This window comes from Topomyia yanbarensis, chromosome 1 (assembly GCF_030247195.1).
Source record: "Topomyia yanbarensis strain Yona2022 chromosome 1, ASM3024719v1, whole genome shotgun sequence".
NCBI classification, from domain to species: domain Eukaryota; kingdom Metazoa; phylum Arthropoda; class Insecta; order Diptera; family Culicidae; genus Topomyia; species Topomyia yanbarensis.
In genome coordinates, this window is record NC_080670.1 from 142,399,672 (window position 1) to 142,417,751 (window position 18,080).

The following is an 18,080-nucleotide window of genomic DNA, read 5'->3' on the forward strand; positions in this document are numbered from 1 at the left end:
TTGGCCGTGCTATATCGATTGTATTTCACAAGAATCGTCCTCTATTTTTAAGACAACCTAACTTACAACAGTTTTAGTCTGAACATGAAAGTAGACAGTACAATGATCTGATGTGAAGAAACTGCAAAAATGAACTTCTAGTAACGTTTTGTTTCTCAATAAACATTTCACTATGTTAACAGAAGGCTGAATCTGGCATCATTTGAAAACAGATGGTACTGAGTTGGCCCGTAAAGTAATTTATTTTCGATGATTTTTATCTATCCTGAGAGTGGGGTCCTTTAGATCCCGGGGCCTGTGGTCCTAGCCCAGTGTGTCCATTCGTAAAGACGATACTTCCTTGGATAGAGAAATCATCTCCGATAGCGACTAAGGAAGCAAGAGTGATACGGCGCGCTCAGAGTTCGACATTGAATTGATTTGACCCAAAATTTCAACAGAAAATATAGTTGGAGCAATATAACGTAAAATGTCTGTGGATATGGCGAACGAAATTCACAAATATGGCGAAAAAATTCGTAAATGTCACAACAAATTTCTGCTTTAACGAATAATGTTATTTTCGTCATACAAAGTTTTAATTGTAAAACAACTAATCACTTTTAACTAACTAAAAATGAACAGGATCGATGTTACCAATCGCAAAAAATTGAATGAAATCCAAAAATACGCAACAAGGTAAATAGCCCATTTGAAAATAATTCGAATTTCGAAAAACAGGCCAATTTTTGTTTCTATGATCATTTTGAAATCATTAAAACGCTTTTAATCCACCTAACAGTGTGATGAGACATTTCTTATAACTCTTATCACTCTCTTCGGATATTATATCGTTTGAGAACATTTAGAACTTGATGCTTCGCGATGTTTTTGATAACACATACTACATGGGATAGTGGCAGGACTCAGAGAATCGCTCAAATCAGCATAGGACAACATCAGTGCTAGAAATCTCAAACCAAATCAATGGGAAAGCGAAAAAATGGCCCATCAAATAGACGTACAAACGAATTATTGCTAATGCTCTCTTAATAAAATATCTAAATTCCTCAATCAATGCATTGTGGTGGGAAAACTGAATTTTCCTAAAGGGGTTATGTATATTGTACTGAGCCAAAAAAATCGATTTTTATTTTGAATCGATTTGAGGTTTATACTTTACTCAAATTTCCACCGCGACTGAGAACTAAGAAATCAACACTTTTTCTTAAAAAAAAGCGATACTAGCAGTGACACCATTCAAAGAAAATCAACAGTGAATATTTCCAGACTTGGTTTTATTTCCTATTTAAGAACTATTGTGTTTTTTACATCCTAGATTGCATGATTCAGTGATCGAAACCCAAAACTTCATGAAGTATTTGAAATTATTAAATTAAAATTTGTATCTGCTATTGAAATTGACAAAATGATAGTATCGCCCCTTTGGCGATTGTTTACTTTTTCGGTCCCACCTATCAGCATTGAAGTATCGCCCTTACGTTTTTTACAATACCAATTTTACAATTGGTGGGGGTTTGGTGAAAATCGATCTTACTGTCCAAACGGCATAATTTCGAAACCGTAATTTTTGAAGTTTTAAAATTATGCAGAATTAATTTTTCAGAAAATAGTAACAGAGTTCGTGTCTTTAGCGAATTTGTTAAGACTTTATTGTAGTCATGAATATTAACCTGAGAAAATTCACCATAAATGCTTCTTGAACGATATACCGTCAAAATTATTTTATCAAATGATGCGCTGTTTAACGTTTGTAAAACTCATCGAAGATACTAAACCTCCAAAATTGGCGATTTCAAAATGATGTTATCTTGACCTTAAATTACTGTTTTGAACATTTGACCTAAACATATAATTTGTCATGCAACAAAAATCAAATTCTCATCAAAATCGATCAGGACCTGCTAGAGTCGAATGGAAATCGTCATTTTTCAAAAATTTCTCTCTACATTCGCAAAGTGTTATCCTCGTTATTAATCATATTACGTTTTCATCTCAACTCGACGCATTCCCAAAATAAAAACCTGTTTTAATCCACCTAGTGGTGCAATTGTGCTTTTCTCATTTGTCCAGTCTACGATTCCATGGCTGGTTATGTTCAATACAATGGTGGAAATGAATATTACATGTTTCGTACGATCTGCACATACGTACAATGGATCGACATCAACGATCTTGAGATACTATGTGATACTGAAACATAGCTTGAAACCAGCGGCGAATCATGGAGAAAGATCCGGGAGGTCCGGGTCCTGCCAAAAAATTTCAACTTGTTAAGAAATTTTAAACTATAGTTTATATTTTAAAGTAGCAACTCCTCACTGCACACTCCCTCCGGGCCGGTATGATTGGCGATTTTTAGAGTGATTGCATAACCTTTCTATATGAGAAAGGCAAAAATGTACCAAAGTTCAAAAAAATCAATTTTTGTCAAACATTATTTTTTTCGAGTTTACATCTAATCTCAATGTTTCATGAATTATAAAGTCATTTGGCATCAAAAATACAAATTTGATTTTAAAAATTTTTCCTTTCATTTGTGCAAATCGATCCAGCCATCTCTGATTAACAGAGGTCACATTTTTTCCACATAGACACATACATACACACACAGACATTTTCTGATCTCGACGAACTGAGTCGATTGGCATGTGACACTCGGCCCTCCCAGGCGGGATTAGATTGATAAATTTTAGAGTGAATGAGAAAGGTAAAAACATTTTTAGCAAATGTTGAAAGTTATGCATTTTTTGGAGAGCAGTTCTATGTTTCATAGACATTAAATCAATTTTAACTTCGCTTCCTAATAAAGACCCTTATTACAGTACATCTCTACAAAAGCGAGCTCAATTTGAAAAGGAATCTGAGGATTATGATTGATTACAAAACTCTGGAATTTTCTATTGGAATGTTTTCAGGCAGGAATTTGATATTGATGCAATGTGAAATCAGGACCCCATTCCGACAATTTATCAAAAGTCCTCATGATGTTTACAACAATAGGTTATCAATGTACGGATCAGATAATTGTTATTGTAATATTGAATTAAATCAGTCAGCATCAATAAATTTTCAACTTCAATCCAATTTTTTTTTGGGTGGTGGTGGGGGGGGGGGGGAGTTATATGGTGTTAAACCCCAAAACCTTCTCTTGGCTAGGCGGTTGCTTGGAGTTATTTACTTTGCTTTCATTTTCCGATATGTTTCAGATCGATCCGATGGTTATAAGTTAGAAAAATTGCAGTCAGCAGGTTCGTACAAATGAATATTTTTGCACTGATAAGTTATCAAGTTCCTTCCAGACAACTTGGAAGTGTTCGGTGATTATTTCTAGCGGTTGTAGATAGAAAAATGAAATACAAAATTCGTTTTATCGTAATAATGTTTGACTTATTCCAATGGATTATTACTATATTGAATAATAAATAAGCGACAATAAGTAATCCACAAACAACAAGCCATAACTTTTAAAGTATTCAAAATAGATATTTGATGTCTTCAGTGAAGTTATTCGCAAAAGTAAGAGCTATAAATTTGCTGAAGGCATCATTTCGATATAATCACTTCCAAGAAAATTTGTGAAAATATCTCACTCATAGGGTGATTAATCAGCAAAAGCACAATACCAAAAGAAAGGGCATATTGCCTCCATTATATTCTCCGAAGATACTATTGACCTAAAATAAGCCGTTTTGGCGTTAATAATAGATTACATATTTTTGGTCATATTTCTGGCAATGGGAAATGATAAAAATCTTTCGTCCGCATTTAATGTTAAATATCTCTTTTGATAATAGTTCGATTCCAACAAGCTATAGCTTGTTCCAAAGGTATTTGTATAAGCTGCCTAAAATATATAAATTGATAATCAATGTTGTCAACTTCGGCAGATAATTTAAAAAAAAACTGCTAAAAAAGCCATTTTTACACATTCAAACATTCATATCTTGGAAACTAAACATCAGAATCAAAAACAAATTAATAGCGTTCTTACTGTTTGATAGTTCTTTCATTAAAAATTGGTTTGGATAAGATCGGCTTAGCCATTGCTGAGAAACACGAATGAGAGTTTGTCCGTTACATACACACACAGACACAGACATTGTCCCAAATCGTCGAGCTGAGTCGATTGGTATACAAGACTCGGCCCTCCGGGCCTCGGAAAATATCTTGAAAGTTTGAGCGAATTCTATACATTTCTTTTATAAGAAATGTAAAAATTACAGTAAAAGCTCGATCGACGCAAAATGGTTTGCACACTCAGGAGATTTTGACTCACCATTAACGTGATAGATTCGTAATCAACCAACAGAATCAGTTTTATGTTCGAAAAGTCGATTTTTTCACCCCACAAATTTATTTTCAAAAAAATCGGTCTGAAAAACAATTTTTCAAAGAGCTGCTCCCTACAAATTAGGTTTGTAAATATTACGATTTTTGTGTATTTATTTCATCAAATAATTCCTATTATCAACGAAAAAGACTCGCATTTTTTAGAGCTACCTACATTTTTTGCAATGAAAGCCCGCAATGTTTTTGCACATCTCCTCAAAATCATTTCACTACGAGATGGCACTTACTTTTGCAAACATTTTTCCTAAATATCTCGAACAGAAAATACCACCATCCTTACATGAAATACTTTGAAAAAAATTGATTTTTTCTGAGCATTTTTTTTTCAATTAACAAACATCGATGGTGTCAAACATCAAACCGGAAAGAATAAAAAAATTATTTTTCGAATCTATGTCGTTAATAGTACGAATATCACTTGAAGAAGAACCAAAAACACTGTATCGTTGATTACTTTGTTTGATGTCGAACACCTATTTATTTTTAATTGTTTCACATTTTCACCTACAATCGCAGTTTTCTTGAGTTTCCGCTGAACGTTTGCTCAGTATTACTCAAATGTACGTAACTCTAGCAAATATGGAAGGGTTTTGTTCATGGGTACGACTTGCACGATGTTAGAGGTAGGACCCTTCCTGATCCATTTTCCTATGGGAAGCTAGGTACTACCAAAACAGCACATAGCAATTGTGTTCCTTAAATCAGCAGCAATCGTTTTTACAAACATTCCTTGGCCCAAATATCTTTATTGGCAGCGCCAGTTGTCACAAAAATTTCGTTTTTCAGCACCATGAGCAAATCTCCTACCAAACAGGTACTTTTTCGGAAACTTTGACCACATTTTCTACTTAAGGTCGACAAATGGTGAGATAACATAGTTTTCACTGAAGGTATTAGAATGGCAAGGGACGCAATGTCCCGTTTGGAGTTTCAATTCAGCTGTAGAAGTTTATAGCTGAGTTCGGATTCCGGACGGAGCATGTTGTTTCCTTGTTTTTCTATTCTCCTTAGTTCTCACAAGTCTCGTATCTCATGCCTCCACGTGAGTCTAAGTCTATTGATGACATTTGGTCCTTAGACCGGCGACGACTGGGTGCTATCAGCCGTCTGCCGATAGTAGCAGAATGAGAGGGTGCGAACAGATCTAATCAAGAAAACACTACCGTAAAACGAATAGCTGATCGGAAATCAGCCGCAACAAGGCTTTAATCTGACTAGTATCGATGATCGCAGGTCAATATGTACTGAAAATTCGCAGAGTCTGTTTTTATGAATTTAATTTCACGCTCCGTTATTGCGAACCAGCCCGTGTGCCAGGTTAATCATCCTTTGTATTTCTCTTCAATTGTCGTTACTATCGCTCGCGCTCGTATACGTGTATTTTACAAATCAGCCGGAAAATACAAAAATAGGAAATACTTTCCTCGATTTATAACATCTCGCTCTATCATAACTCTTTGTCTGTACAACGTGTTATCACTCGGTATTACTCAACCAATTAAATATATCGTAGAGAAGGAATAGCAAAATCTGTCTAAATACTGTTGCAATAAGTATTGATCCTATTACACAGATTTCCTAGTCAATGCCCCCACGGTCAGCCATGTGGAGTTCAAATTGCTTTTGATTAGAAAACATAGGATACTCTCGGTAGCCGGCTACCCTGAGTTTAAAAAGAACCAAAAACTAAACAAGATCTTTTCATTTTCAAGTGATCATGAACTCGAAAACTAACTAAAAAACGCTTTTGATCCACCTATCAGTGTGATGATACATTTCTTATAACTCTTAACGCTTTCTTCGGGTATTATATCGATTAAGAACATTTAGAACTTGATGCTGCGCGATGTTTTTGATAACACATACTACATGGGATAGTGGCAGGACTCAGAGAATCGCTCAAATTAGCATAGGACAATATCAGTGCAAGAAATCTCAACGGTTAAACCAATTTAATGGAAAAGCGAAAAAAATGACCCATAAAATAGAAATACAAACGAATTATTGCTAATACTCCGTTAATAACATGTATAAATTCTTCAATCAATGCATTGTATAGGGAAAACTGAATTTTCCTAAAGGGGTTATATATGTTGTGCTGAGTCAAAAAAAATCTAAAAACAAATTTTCGAATGGATTTGAAGTTCATACTCAATAGCATTTACTAAAATTCCCAACGCGGCTGAGAACTAAGTACTGAAATTTCAGCTCTTGATATCTCGCTACCTCTGAAGTGCTTGCGTGCATTGATCAAACTTTATTTCGATTTCGACTTTTTCTAAAAATGACCTCCCAGTAGTACCTTTGATCTGAATTATTATCCCTAATCGTAATGCCAAATAACAAATAAAAAACTCTCGAAACCCGTTATGGAAAATCATCATCATTACTGGAATTTTCTTTTTCACGAAACTTTACGATAACCTTCCGTCACTTCTATTAAAAATTTTCAAATGCTTTATAATTTACATAATCTTATTAGGAACAGTTGTTTAAGAAACTTTTGTAATATTGTGTAGGAAAAGCTGAACATTTATGAATTTTCTCTATCTGTAACATATAAATCCTTAAGTAGACCAATTAATTCAGGAAACCCTTTTAACATAAACTATCGCAAGAATGGAAATAGGTTCGCCGAATTTTGGAAGAATTTAATAAAATAACCCCTTGAAAACTATCTAAAATATGGTGTAGTTTGATGCAATTGAAAGAAAATGTCTTCAGAAAATGGGATGTACCAATTACTGCGAATAATAAAAATAGTAAAGACCCGTTTTTATCATCTCCATGGTGTATTTTAGGCTGACAAAATGGGGACATTGACTAAATCGCGACTTTGACTTTTATCTTCTTCATAATAAACTGAAGCTGTTAAAATATTCTTCCCTTCCCTTGATGTAGTCTAATAACTATTTCTGATTATTTTATATAGTCTTCTAGCGCAAAAATTTAAAAAAAATATTTTTTTTATTTTTGCATATTTGCATCCTTAAGATAAGGATTTAAGTTCACCCTTGTTTGTCTGCTAGAGCCCATCAAACATATTTTCGTATGAGGCTGATAAAAACGGGTCTTCACTGTATTATAATAGATAGACAGTATTCGAAGAAGTTTCTTGTGGACGAGTGTGGAACGACTTTGTTTCTACTTACTTGGAGTCGGCGGCGTAGTTAGAAATTCGGTTTGGTGGGGATTTGGTAAAAATCTAACTTACTGTCCAAATGACATTATAACGAAACCGCCATCTTTGAAGTTTTAAAATTATGGAGAATCAGTTTTTCAAAAAATTGTAACAGAGTTCTTGTCTTTAGCGAATTTATTGAGATTTTCATTTAAAACATTTTTGACATGAATACAAACTCAAGCTTTGGATAAAATGTAAATTTTATGGTTTATAAACAATAGAACAGATTTATCTTAAACAGTAAAATCATAATAATTGAATTTAAAATTAAATAGAAATAGCTTAAAATATGTTAATACCTTGAACACATGGAGCCTTCATGTCTTCAACAAAGTGGTTTGTAATAGCACTCCCCAAAATTTTGCTAAAGACATTAAGTCTGGAACTAAATTTGATTGAAGAGTAAATTCGCTGTAAATATAACGTTAATCATTTACACTGATTTCAAAATCTTTAAACACCCGTTAAATTTTACGTGTTGACCCTATGCAACTCCGTGCAAACCGGTTCTGCTATATTTATCTTCGAAAATATTCGGAGTTAAACTTTGATACTTTGCGATAATACTCTAAGGTGATACGGCTATTAATTACATATGAAATATAAATATTTTTGGGAAGGTTTAAATAGCTTCGTTCCCTTAATCAAATAAGGCAATTTAAATTATCTTATTATCTTAGAAATATTGAAATTTTTTCACGGAAAGTGAAATTTGTGTGCATGTTTGGTTTACTATTTTAGTCTAGATGATAGTACACATCGACAGTATTAATTTGTAATTGTTTCTTATAATTTAACAATTTTGAATGCACCAGTAAGGCTCAAAAAGTGTTTAGCAATTCTGCATTATTGGTGTAGGTCGCACTTCGGCCAAAATTCAAGCTAGTTATAGCAATATATCTTTTTACATATATTTGAGTATACTAACCTTGAAAAGAAGTATTCCGCTACACAAACGTTTTTTATTCATTTCGTTTATTTAATAGGCACAAATGCGTTAGCTTGGCGGTGCCAAATGCCCTTGTTTTTACATTTTGGATAATTTAAAACTAGCAGGTTACAATTTTGAAATATTTTTTTATGAAAGAGAAAAAAAATTACAGCTATCTTAAGACTAGAAATAAGATTCTATATACAAGAGAGGGGCAAAAGATTTTTTATGAAAAATTTTAAAACAGTTTTCAGTTTGATGACTCCCCTCTTGTATGGAGTAATAGTATTTTACGAAATATTTTACAGTTATTGTAAAACTAACAATATGGTTTGGTACCCAAAAGGGGGAAAATATTTATGAGAAATTTCACAGATATCTTAAAACTAGGGATACAATTCTATTTACAGGATGGAGGACATAAGTTTCATTAAAGAGTAAAAATCACACAGGAACACAGAATACAAATTTGATTTTTTAACGAAGACTTATGCTTGGTCAAGATAATTCAGAGGGGGGCTACATAAACGTTAGAAAGCACCTTGAATTGGTATTAATTGATTTGATCAATCATAGACAAAAAAAAACAATGTGAAAAACCTTTCTTTAAGGTTGGACAGAGAAAGGGTAAAATTAGCAAACGAAAAAAGCAGTTTTTTTCCACACCGTATGTCAGATCTTCATAAAAATCAATCAGCAGTACTGTAACAACATACGCTACATACGCTGATTGATTTTTTTTAAGATCTGACATACGGTGTGGAAAAAACTGCTTTTTTCGTTTACGAATTTTGCGCATTCTCTGTCCAACCTTAATATTTAAAAGGCTTGAAATAAATCTGAACGCTAATTTTTAATTGAACACTATAATGTGCTTCTTGCTAAATTCACATTTCCTGCGAATAAAAAAAAATTAAAAGTTTACGTTGACTTTTGGCGAAAGGGGGGGGGGGTTGGTAAAAGTCTACTCAGGTCTACTAGGGGGTTAAAAATTCTCAAATTTCGGTCTACGTGGTTTATGAACGGTCCCATGTAGGGGAACATGGGGAGACTTGACCAAGCGTAAAATTCTATTTTTGGCTATGGCATCTTCTATTCCATTTTTAAATTTTTTTCAAAAATATTTTTATACTTGTTTCGATCCCTTAAGGTAATTTTAAAAGTTTGGAATGAAAAATCTTTTCCTTACAGAAAATATTACGTGATTAATGAATTTGCATTAAATAATGTAATTTTTTATCAAACTTTGTATGGACATATCTACTCGACTACTAATTTCTATTAATGTACTAATATACCATATCAATCCTTGTGAAGCAGTGAAATGATTTTACATAAATTGGAACATTGGAATAGTTTTTAATAGAATTTGCATGACATTGAACGCAATAACTAATGTTGGGGAGACTTGACCAAGATTTTATGGGGAGACTTGACCAAGTGGCAATTAGCTGAAGAAAGATACAAAATTCCTGATATTTATTATGCTTTGGTATCTACTGTTAATGTCAACCACGCCATAAAAAAAATCCCACCCTTAACATGAGTCTTTATATTTTAGTATTAGTAAACAAAGTTAGCAATAGTAGGACTGATTTCGTGACGTGTGAACATGCAATGCAAGCAGTACAGTTAATCCTTAAAAATAAATGCATTAAAAATCGAAATTTATCAAATGCAACCCAATATTTTTTACTGCTACCTAAGGAATTCGACAATATGGAAAAAAAATAATTACAGTATGTTTTATGTCATCATTTTTTGTTATGATTTTTCAAAATTCTCTTGGTCAAGTCTCCACACGCCTTGGTCAAGTTTCACCGCAGTGGGGAGACTTGACAAAACAAACGATCGCAGAAAAACTTTTGTAACTTTTCAAAAATTAAAATTAAAATTCTGCAAAAAATCATGAAGACGCACAGTAACTTTGCACATTATATCTCAATGACTTTTTAGGGATTGAAGGCTTTTTTAGAGATATATGCAGTTTTAGTTGAAAACCTGGTCAAGTCTCCCAATGTTCCCCCACTGTGTATGTAACGAGAAAAACCTTAGGTTCATATTCCTATTTGTTGGGTTAAATTGGGGATTCCACCCAAGTGAACAGCGTTAAAAGTAATCACTCGCTATAGCTGTCTCCTCTCACAAAAGTATATTCAAGATATCATAAAAATTGTGGTTGCGAAAGCTTTAAGTTTAATAGAGTGAGGGAAGGAATCTGAAATCAACGTTCAAACCACCACATCTCGATGGATACATAATGCGGTGCATTTTCGAGGGTATGTCTGAATCAATGTAATGGATTCCGAAAAATATTTCGACCAGAGTGTAGTTAAAAGCTATAACGAGGATAATGAATAGAAATAAAATAAAAATCACAGTACAATCAGCTGTCTGATTTTGGCTGTCACTGTCTTTTGGTACATAGACGACATCTTTTCACAACCCGGGGGACGTGATTTTTATTGTCACACCATTTCTCTTACATTCCGACCTCTTAGCTTACATTTTTATTGCGGCCATTCCTTTTTTGATGGGACTGGACCAGACACCACCCACTTGGGTTGAATCATGGCCACTTGCTTGATAGGGCAAGACAACTCCGAAGCAGTTAAAGGCGTTGAAGTGAAATTTGATTGTCCAGTCTCCAATTCGTACAATTGCGGGACAATGTCAAACAGCCACAAGAGAGTTGTCGGATTTTTCTGCTTCGAAAGTGTTGACATTTTCCCAGTTCGTTTTAGCCTGTTATACCACCTGAGGGAAATAGTTTTTGCTGGTAGACGGGAATTCTCGTAAGTTCATTATGGTACATCTTCCCAACCGAATAATAGATAACTTGTCTGACAACACGATCCGGAAAAAAATGCAGTTTACCTCCACCGTTGTGTGTGTGATTTAACCTATCCATTTTTTTCTCTTTTCAGGTTGATCTACGTCACATCGATGAAGTTAACGACACCAACGTAGTTGAGGTCGGTGTGGATTTGTCGGAGTTCTATACATCGGTCGAGTGGGATATTCTCGAAGTTCCTGCAGTTAGGTAAGACATCGTTTTAGGGTAAATGTTTTTTCTACAAATGCAATTATTTACATTGCATTTGTAGAATGTAACTGATAACAGGAGTAACGATTTTTAAACTATTCATATTTGAACAGCGGTGGCTAACTAAGTCAGAACACTTTTGGTAGATGCTATCAAAATCTACAGCTCACGAACATAACAAGTTTAAAATTAAATGAAAGCTGGAGAGACCCAATTTGTGTTTATGCATAACTTCCTTCAATTCTGCAACTGCACTTATATGGCATTGTTAGTATCATTCGTTGTTCTTCATTCTTTCAAACTGTAAAATTCCGTTTTATTTGGAAGTCCACTAGGTTAGAAAAATCCAGCCCAAGGAAAATGGATTTTAGTTCTCGTCTGTACTCCATTGATTATGGAACATTTATGTTCTGCCCCTTCTCTTTTAACATTCTTAGTTAACCATGAAAACTTTGATTTCAACCCATAAATCTCCATTTTTTCGTAAAACTTCTTTTCTCGATTAAGTAGGAACTGTAAATCTTTGGTAATTTGTGCTAATCTTGTTGATTAGGAAGCATTGACAATTACAAAAAAACTCCTCATGTGATTTTATTAAAATTTCTAGATCTACGAGAGGAATATTTTGAATCTGGACATTCCACGTATGTTTAAGTCATATGATATCAAACTAAATCTTCGAAATTTCAAGTATCCCGTAGACTTAATCAAAGATAATGATTTTACTTTAATCGCTTCAAGCAATAGCAATTGGTTTCACATTGAGCAGATTCGCATAGGAAAATTTATAATAGAATAACCATTTTGCATAATTTGTTAGTAAGAAAATTTAAAATTGTTATTTTCATTTTCATTCCCCAGTCAAACAACCCTAGTTCTCAATTTAAACTTTGGAGTCCCAGTTTTCTAAAAATTTCTACACCTTGAGTTGTTGAAAGCCCCATACCTCGGGTAGTATTGTTCCAATACCGTGTTTTTCAAAGATTGTACTCAAGACACTGTCATCTTGGTTAACATAATTTCAAATAGTGACATAAATGAAATCAATTAAGTACAATGCGCCTATTTGATTCGTTGCAGAAAACAACGAAATAAGGGCACTTTTGCTTTAATGATTTTTTAAGGTATTAAAGAATGTTCATGTTTTCATGCCAAAATCGACAAATTCGCCGACTATTACCGTGAAGCATTTGTTTACGGTAGCGTTAGTTGTGCGCATAATATCTCCGCAACCGATGATCTAATATATGGTTTTTAAATAGTTTTTCTTATTTTATTAACTAGATCTTCAATAAAAGTGTTTGGAAATAGAGAGTTTAGATGTGCAGGATATTGAACAGATACGGCGGATTATACATACAATTTGGCATTCCGGGATATTTAAATTTGTAAGAAAAGAAGTATCTGTTCAATATCCTGCACATATAAACTCTTTCATTGTCGCTTTCAAGGATGCAGTATGTTTGAATTGCCTTAAGACCAAGCAATTCGGATACTCGCTAGTAACAGGAATCGATGGGAGACTTCACCCATCGCTGCGTTGTCCATTATCCGCTTTATTTTGATTTAATCTTAATTCGGAGTGATGTTGATCCAACTGTGCCGGGAACGGATTCGATATATCACGTAGTTTCACTTGATAGCACACTACTTTGGAGCAGCTGAATCATTTCATCTAAGATAACCAAAGATGTTTTACATAAAATTAATCCCACCGAAATGTTCTGCAACGAATTCCTGTTTTAGACAGTAACTCCAGTATTTGCGTTCATGATATCGTCTCAATCGTTATCGTGATTACCAGAATATAGGTAACTCGTTTCGTTATAAGAATACAGTGAAGACCCGATTTTATCACCACTCGATTTCATCAGCCCCCGATTTTATCTACCCCTGATTTTATCAGCTTTTTGACCCGACTTTATCAGCTTCATATGAAAATTGATAGGCTCTAGCAGACGAACCAAGTTGAATTCGAATAAATTCATTCTTGAGCATATTTTTCTTATCTTGGAGATCCGAAATATGCTAAAAATATTTATTATTTTTTTTTTAATTTTGAACTGTCAGACCCCCTTAAGGGAAATTTAAGCTAAATAATCGGGAAAGATTATGAGGCTATATCTAGGAATATATTTTAAGATCTTCGGTTTCTTAAAAAGAAAGAAAAATATATGTCCCGATTTTATCAATGTCCTTGTTTTATCTGCCTAAACTTCACCAAGGGGCTGATGGAAACGAGTCTTAACTGTGCTGAAAGCACCAAAAAACGCATGGAGGTGATCATCAAAAAACTACAACATCACGCGAGATAGTTCGAAAAGTAAAGAAACAACATGAGTGAAATCAACGACGAAGTGCCAATCAAATGGATAAAGAACTTAAAATATCCGGCCGCAACATCCGACTCTTATTGAAAAATGAGCCGAATCTCAAGCCTTACAAATTCCAAAAGGCCCATGAGAGAGTACAGAAGTTGCTTCGCTTGGCCGTAAGCGACCAAATAGCGGACATCGCGCCTTCTGAAAAAAATTGGGCAATTCGTAGAACGTGACTTCGGTTTGATTTTGGCGCAGTAACCGCAGATATGCGCTCTTCAATCATTTTCATCCAGCCTGGCGTCTCAAACATTTCAGTCGCAGACCACGAACACTTCAACGAGACGCGGCTCACGCCTTACAAAGTGCGAGAGAACCAAGAATGGCTGAAAATCAACGTTGTAAACACACAACCCAAGTAGCAATTCTGGTTTTATAGCACACTACAAGTGCATTCTAAGTTTTAAGAAGGGCTTCAAGAGTGTCAAATGTTAACCCTTAAAAGCCCAAATCAATTATTTTTAGAGGTTTTTCGCAATTAATTTGGAAAATATTACGGTTCTTTCTGAGGATATTTTCGAAATATATTATGGTTCCATGTTTTCATTTTTTTTATTAAAAAATCCTAGCATTTTCAAAGTCTTTAGTCAATGCTACACCAATTTGATGTAATTTACTCCTATATTGCCCTGATGCGTTCTCAAGCGGAAGTCTTTCGAACGTATTCAATCTTATATTTTTGATCGAAGTGTAGGATTAAAATGCATCAAATTGGAGATTAAAACGATCGAATTTGGAATAAAAAATGGGTTTATATGCAATCAAGCATCAGTTTACGCCACGAAGATTTCTTTAAAAAGAAGAAAATGACATTTGCGCTCATAGATACAAAGGTTTATTTTTTGGTTAGAAACGAATATAAAAGTTATTTATATGTTTAAGACTACACTTGTAAATAATGGTAGCAGGTGAGGTAACTCAAACATAAAATATAGCACAAGCATAGCACAGCATATACGATTGCACAAATCGTGGGTAGCTGTACAATGATCAGCTAATATTTAACAAGATATCCACCATACCGTGTCGGAAGAAACAAAACATTTGGGATTAATGCTTTTTCTTCATAGTAGACAAGCATCACAGTGTACACCTGGCCACGTCCTTACAATCGGCAAGGAAGGGAAGGAATGTTAGTTCAGGAAACTCAAACATAAAATATACGCAAAAAATATAATGTTTGTGATATACTAATCAAAATATTAGATAAAAGGACACAGTTACGTAAAATTTATCTGACATGGTAGTGCAATTGTTTTTGTTCATTTTTAGCCCGTATTTTTGATTATTTGATAATGGGTGACTTCCCGATCAGAATGAAATAGCATGACAATAACAGAATGCAATTATCGTAACTTATTATGTTATAAATTAGGTCTCGTTAGTAGTTAAATAACATGAAATTATAAAAAAGTAACAACCTGAGGTATAGTATTGAAATGTTTTTAAAATGTGCTTCTGATCGGGCATATGTCGTTTTTTTCGAAAAATTTATCTTTACGCCAAGTTTTACTCGAGCAGGAAATACGCATTCCATATATTTCTTCCTTAAATTAAATCAAAGCAGATTCACATTGGCGTACAAGTTTATAAATTTTGAAAACAAAACGGTAATCGACAGTTACGCAACTTGAGTAGATCAATAATTTTGTTTTTGCATTGGAGCGGAAATATTAAAATCTATCGTGTTTAGAAGTATCAAAACTATTCGCACATTCATACCGTAACTCTCAGATGGCTCGGGTGTGTTTTAATCTCTGTGCGGTGTGCGATTAGACGCTTTGTCTCCACGGTGTGCCAAAAACCGGTATTAACAAATAAATATGACCATCAATTCGGCATACGGCATTCGAAGGATACAGTATCCAAGCATCTTCTCAGTGAATTTCAAAATAATCCATAGAGAGATTCGAGAGATAGTTTTATAACTCGTTTCATAAAACTTCAAATCGTCATATCTCTCGAATCTCTCTATGGATCATTTTGAAATTCACTGAGAAGATGCTTGGATACTGTGTCTTTCGAATTCCGTATACCGAATTGATCGTTATATTTGATTGTTAATAATGGTTTTAGACACCCTCTGTCTCGTTACAGCTTTGTGCTTTTTTCGCAAGATCATATTCCTCGTCCTTTTGTTCGCGCAGTGAGGGTCATAAAATAGCCAACTAAATAAGCTAGATCGGTGCCTCGTTGAAATCCAATATAAAGTGGTTTCTGTCTTTCCTTAATGAAGTGATTGCTTTTTCCCATTTGCGCTGGTACTGACCCTGTGCGTAGACGGTGTCGATAATTCCCTCTCCGAACGGCTAAATGGAGGTTGTAACGATTCTCAAAGTCCAAGAAATCTCCAGAGCTCTCAACCGGTCCATTTGTGGGCTTCTATTGGCCAAAAACTAAATCGCTGGATCTTTTACAAATTAATAAACACTTGCCACAACGGTTCTCGGCTGTCACCGAAATATCAAAGATCCACTCAGACAAGGTCAGTCGCGAGGGATGGAAAAAACATGCTCCCAATCAAATTCTTATCGGGAGACCTTCGCTGGAACCGCTATAGAAAACTACATTCTCTTTTTTTTTATAAAGTGTTTATTTGACACGGCATTTGCAAAAGCTTTTTTACGCCGGAGTTTTTTTACATAACATGTTACTAAAGTTCTTAAGACTATCACGTTATAATAAAAATTCACTTTCTAATGCTAACACTGAAGATAATCATCATTTTGAATATTTTTTATTTATACTCAAATTTTCTCGAATTTCATTGTAAACCTATTGATAGTTTTTTCTGTAATCTTTGTTTATTTTTTTTTTCTTTATTTATATCGTTTTATCTAACTTAACTAACTGCGAAGAAATCTAAATTGTTTGTGAGTAGCAAGGGGAAAAAACTAGAAACATTGTGGGGATAATTATATTTGAATATTTATTGTTTTCAGGAAATGATAAATATGGCCCATGTATGTAAGATCTCGTAAAGCGAGGATATTACGAACAGGAACATAGGGTGGTTTTCTTCTGGCTCGTAAGGAGTCTATTAATTGGGATCTGGCTTCATGATATTCAGTGCAAGACCAAACAACATGTTCAATGTCTTCGTAGCCCTCTCCGCAAGCACATTGATTATCTTCTGCGATCCCAATACGGCGGAGATGCGCATTCAACGTATAATGGTTGGACATGAGTCTAGATATCACACGAATGAAGTTTCGACTTACATCCAACCCTTTGAACCATGCTTTCGTTGATACTTTAGGGATAATTGAGTGCAACCACCGTCCCAGATCTCCATTGTCCCATGATGTTTGCCAACTAGTAAGCGACCTCTGACGAGAAGCGCTATAAAATTCATTGAAGGCAATAGGTCTTTCATAGATATCATCGTCCAGTGCCCCTATTTTGGCTAAATTATCCGCTCTCTCATTACCCGGTATGGAGCAATGAGCGGGAATCCACACTAAGGTAATTTGATAAGATTTATTTGTTAATTTAGTTAAGTATTCTCGTATCTTCTTCTAAAAGAACGGAGCGTGATTATCAAGCTTTAATGAGCGTATTGCCTTAATTGTACTGAGGCTATCTGTGAGGATGCAATAATGGCTCGGAAGTAAAGTATCAATGATTTCCAGACTATAGTGAACTGCTGCTAGTTCAGCTGTGTAAACAGAGGCAGGTTCTGCAAGCTTGAAAGAGATCGAGGTGTTATTGTTGAAAATACCGAAGCCAGTGGCCTCATTGATTCGTGGCCCATCAGTGTAGAATATTTTATGGCTGTCAATGTGTTGGTATTTAATTATGAATATTTTAGGGATCTCCAGAGAGCGCAGGTGATCCGGGATTCCACGAATTTCCTCTTGCATGGACGTGTCGAAAAATAAAGTGGAATCGGGAGTATCTAGTATATTAACACATGTCATAACATAACTAGAAGGCGTTATTTCTTGTGACATGTGATTGAAGTATACTGTCATGAATCTGGTTTGGGATTGAAGCTCGACAAGCAGCTCGACATACATTAATAATGTGAGTGTTTGCAGCTGAACGGAAACAGAAGCACCCATATTCCATTACTGAAAGTATCGTTGTTTGATACAATCTTATCACGTCACTTGGATGAGCACCCTACCAAGATCCGGTTATTGTTCGGAGAAAATTTATCCTTTGTTGGCACTTCTTTATCAGATA

General features: G+C 34.6%; 1 protein-coding gene across 4 annotated transcripts in view; it reads left to right on the forward strand.

The window, feature by feature from the left end:
* The window catches only part of LOC131696358 (acetylcholine receptor subunit alpha-like), a 701,515-nt gene that overhangs the window by 587,792 nt on the left and 95,643 nt on the right, over window positions 1-18,080 (forward strand). For all 4 annotated transcript variants that reach the window (XM_058984909.1, XM_058984905.1, XM_058984917.1 and 1 more), the window contains one exon: window positions 11,396-11,511. In XM_058984909.1, coding sequence (XP_058840892.1) covers window positions 11,396-11,511 — 116 coding nt within the window. The remainder of the gene's footprint in view (window positions 1-11,395; window positions 11,512-18,080) is intronic.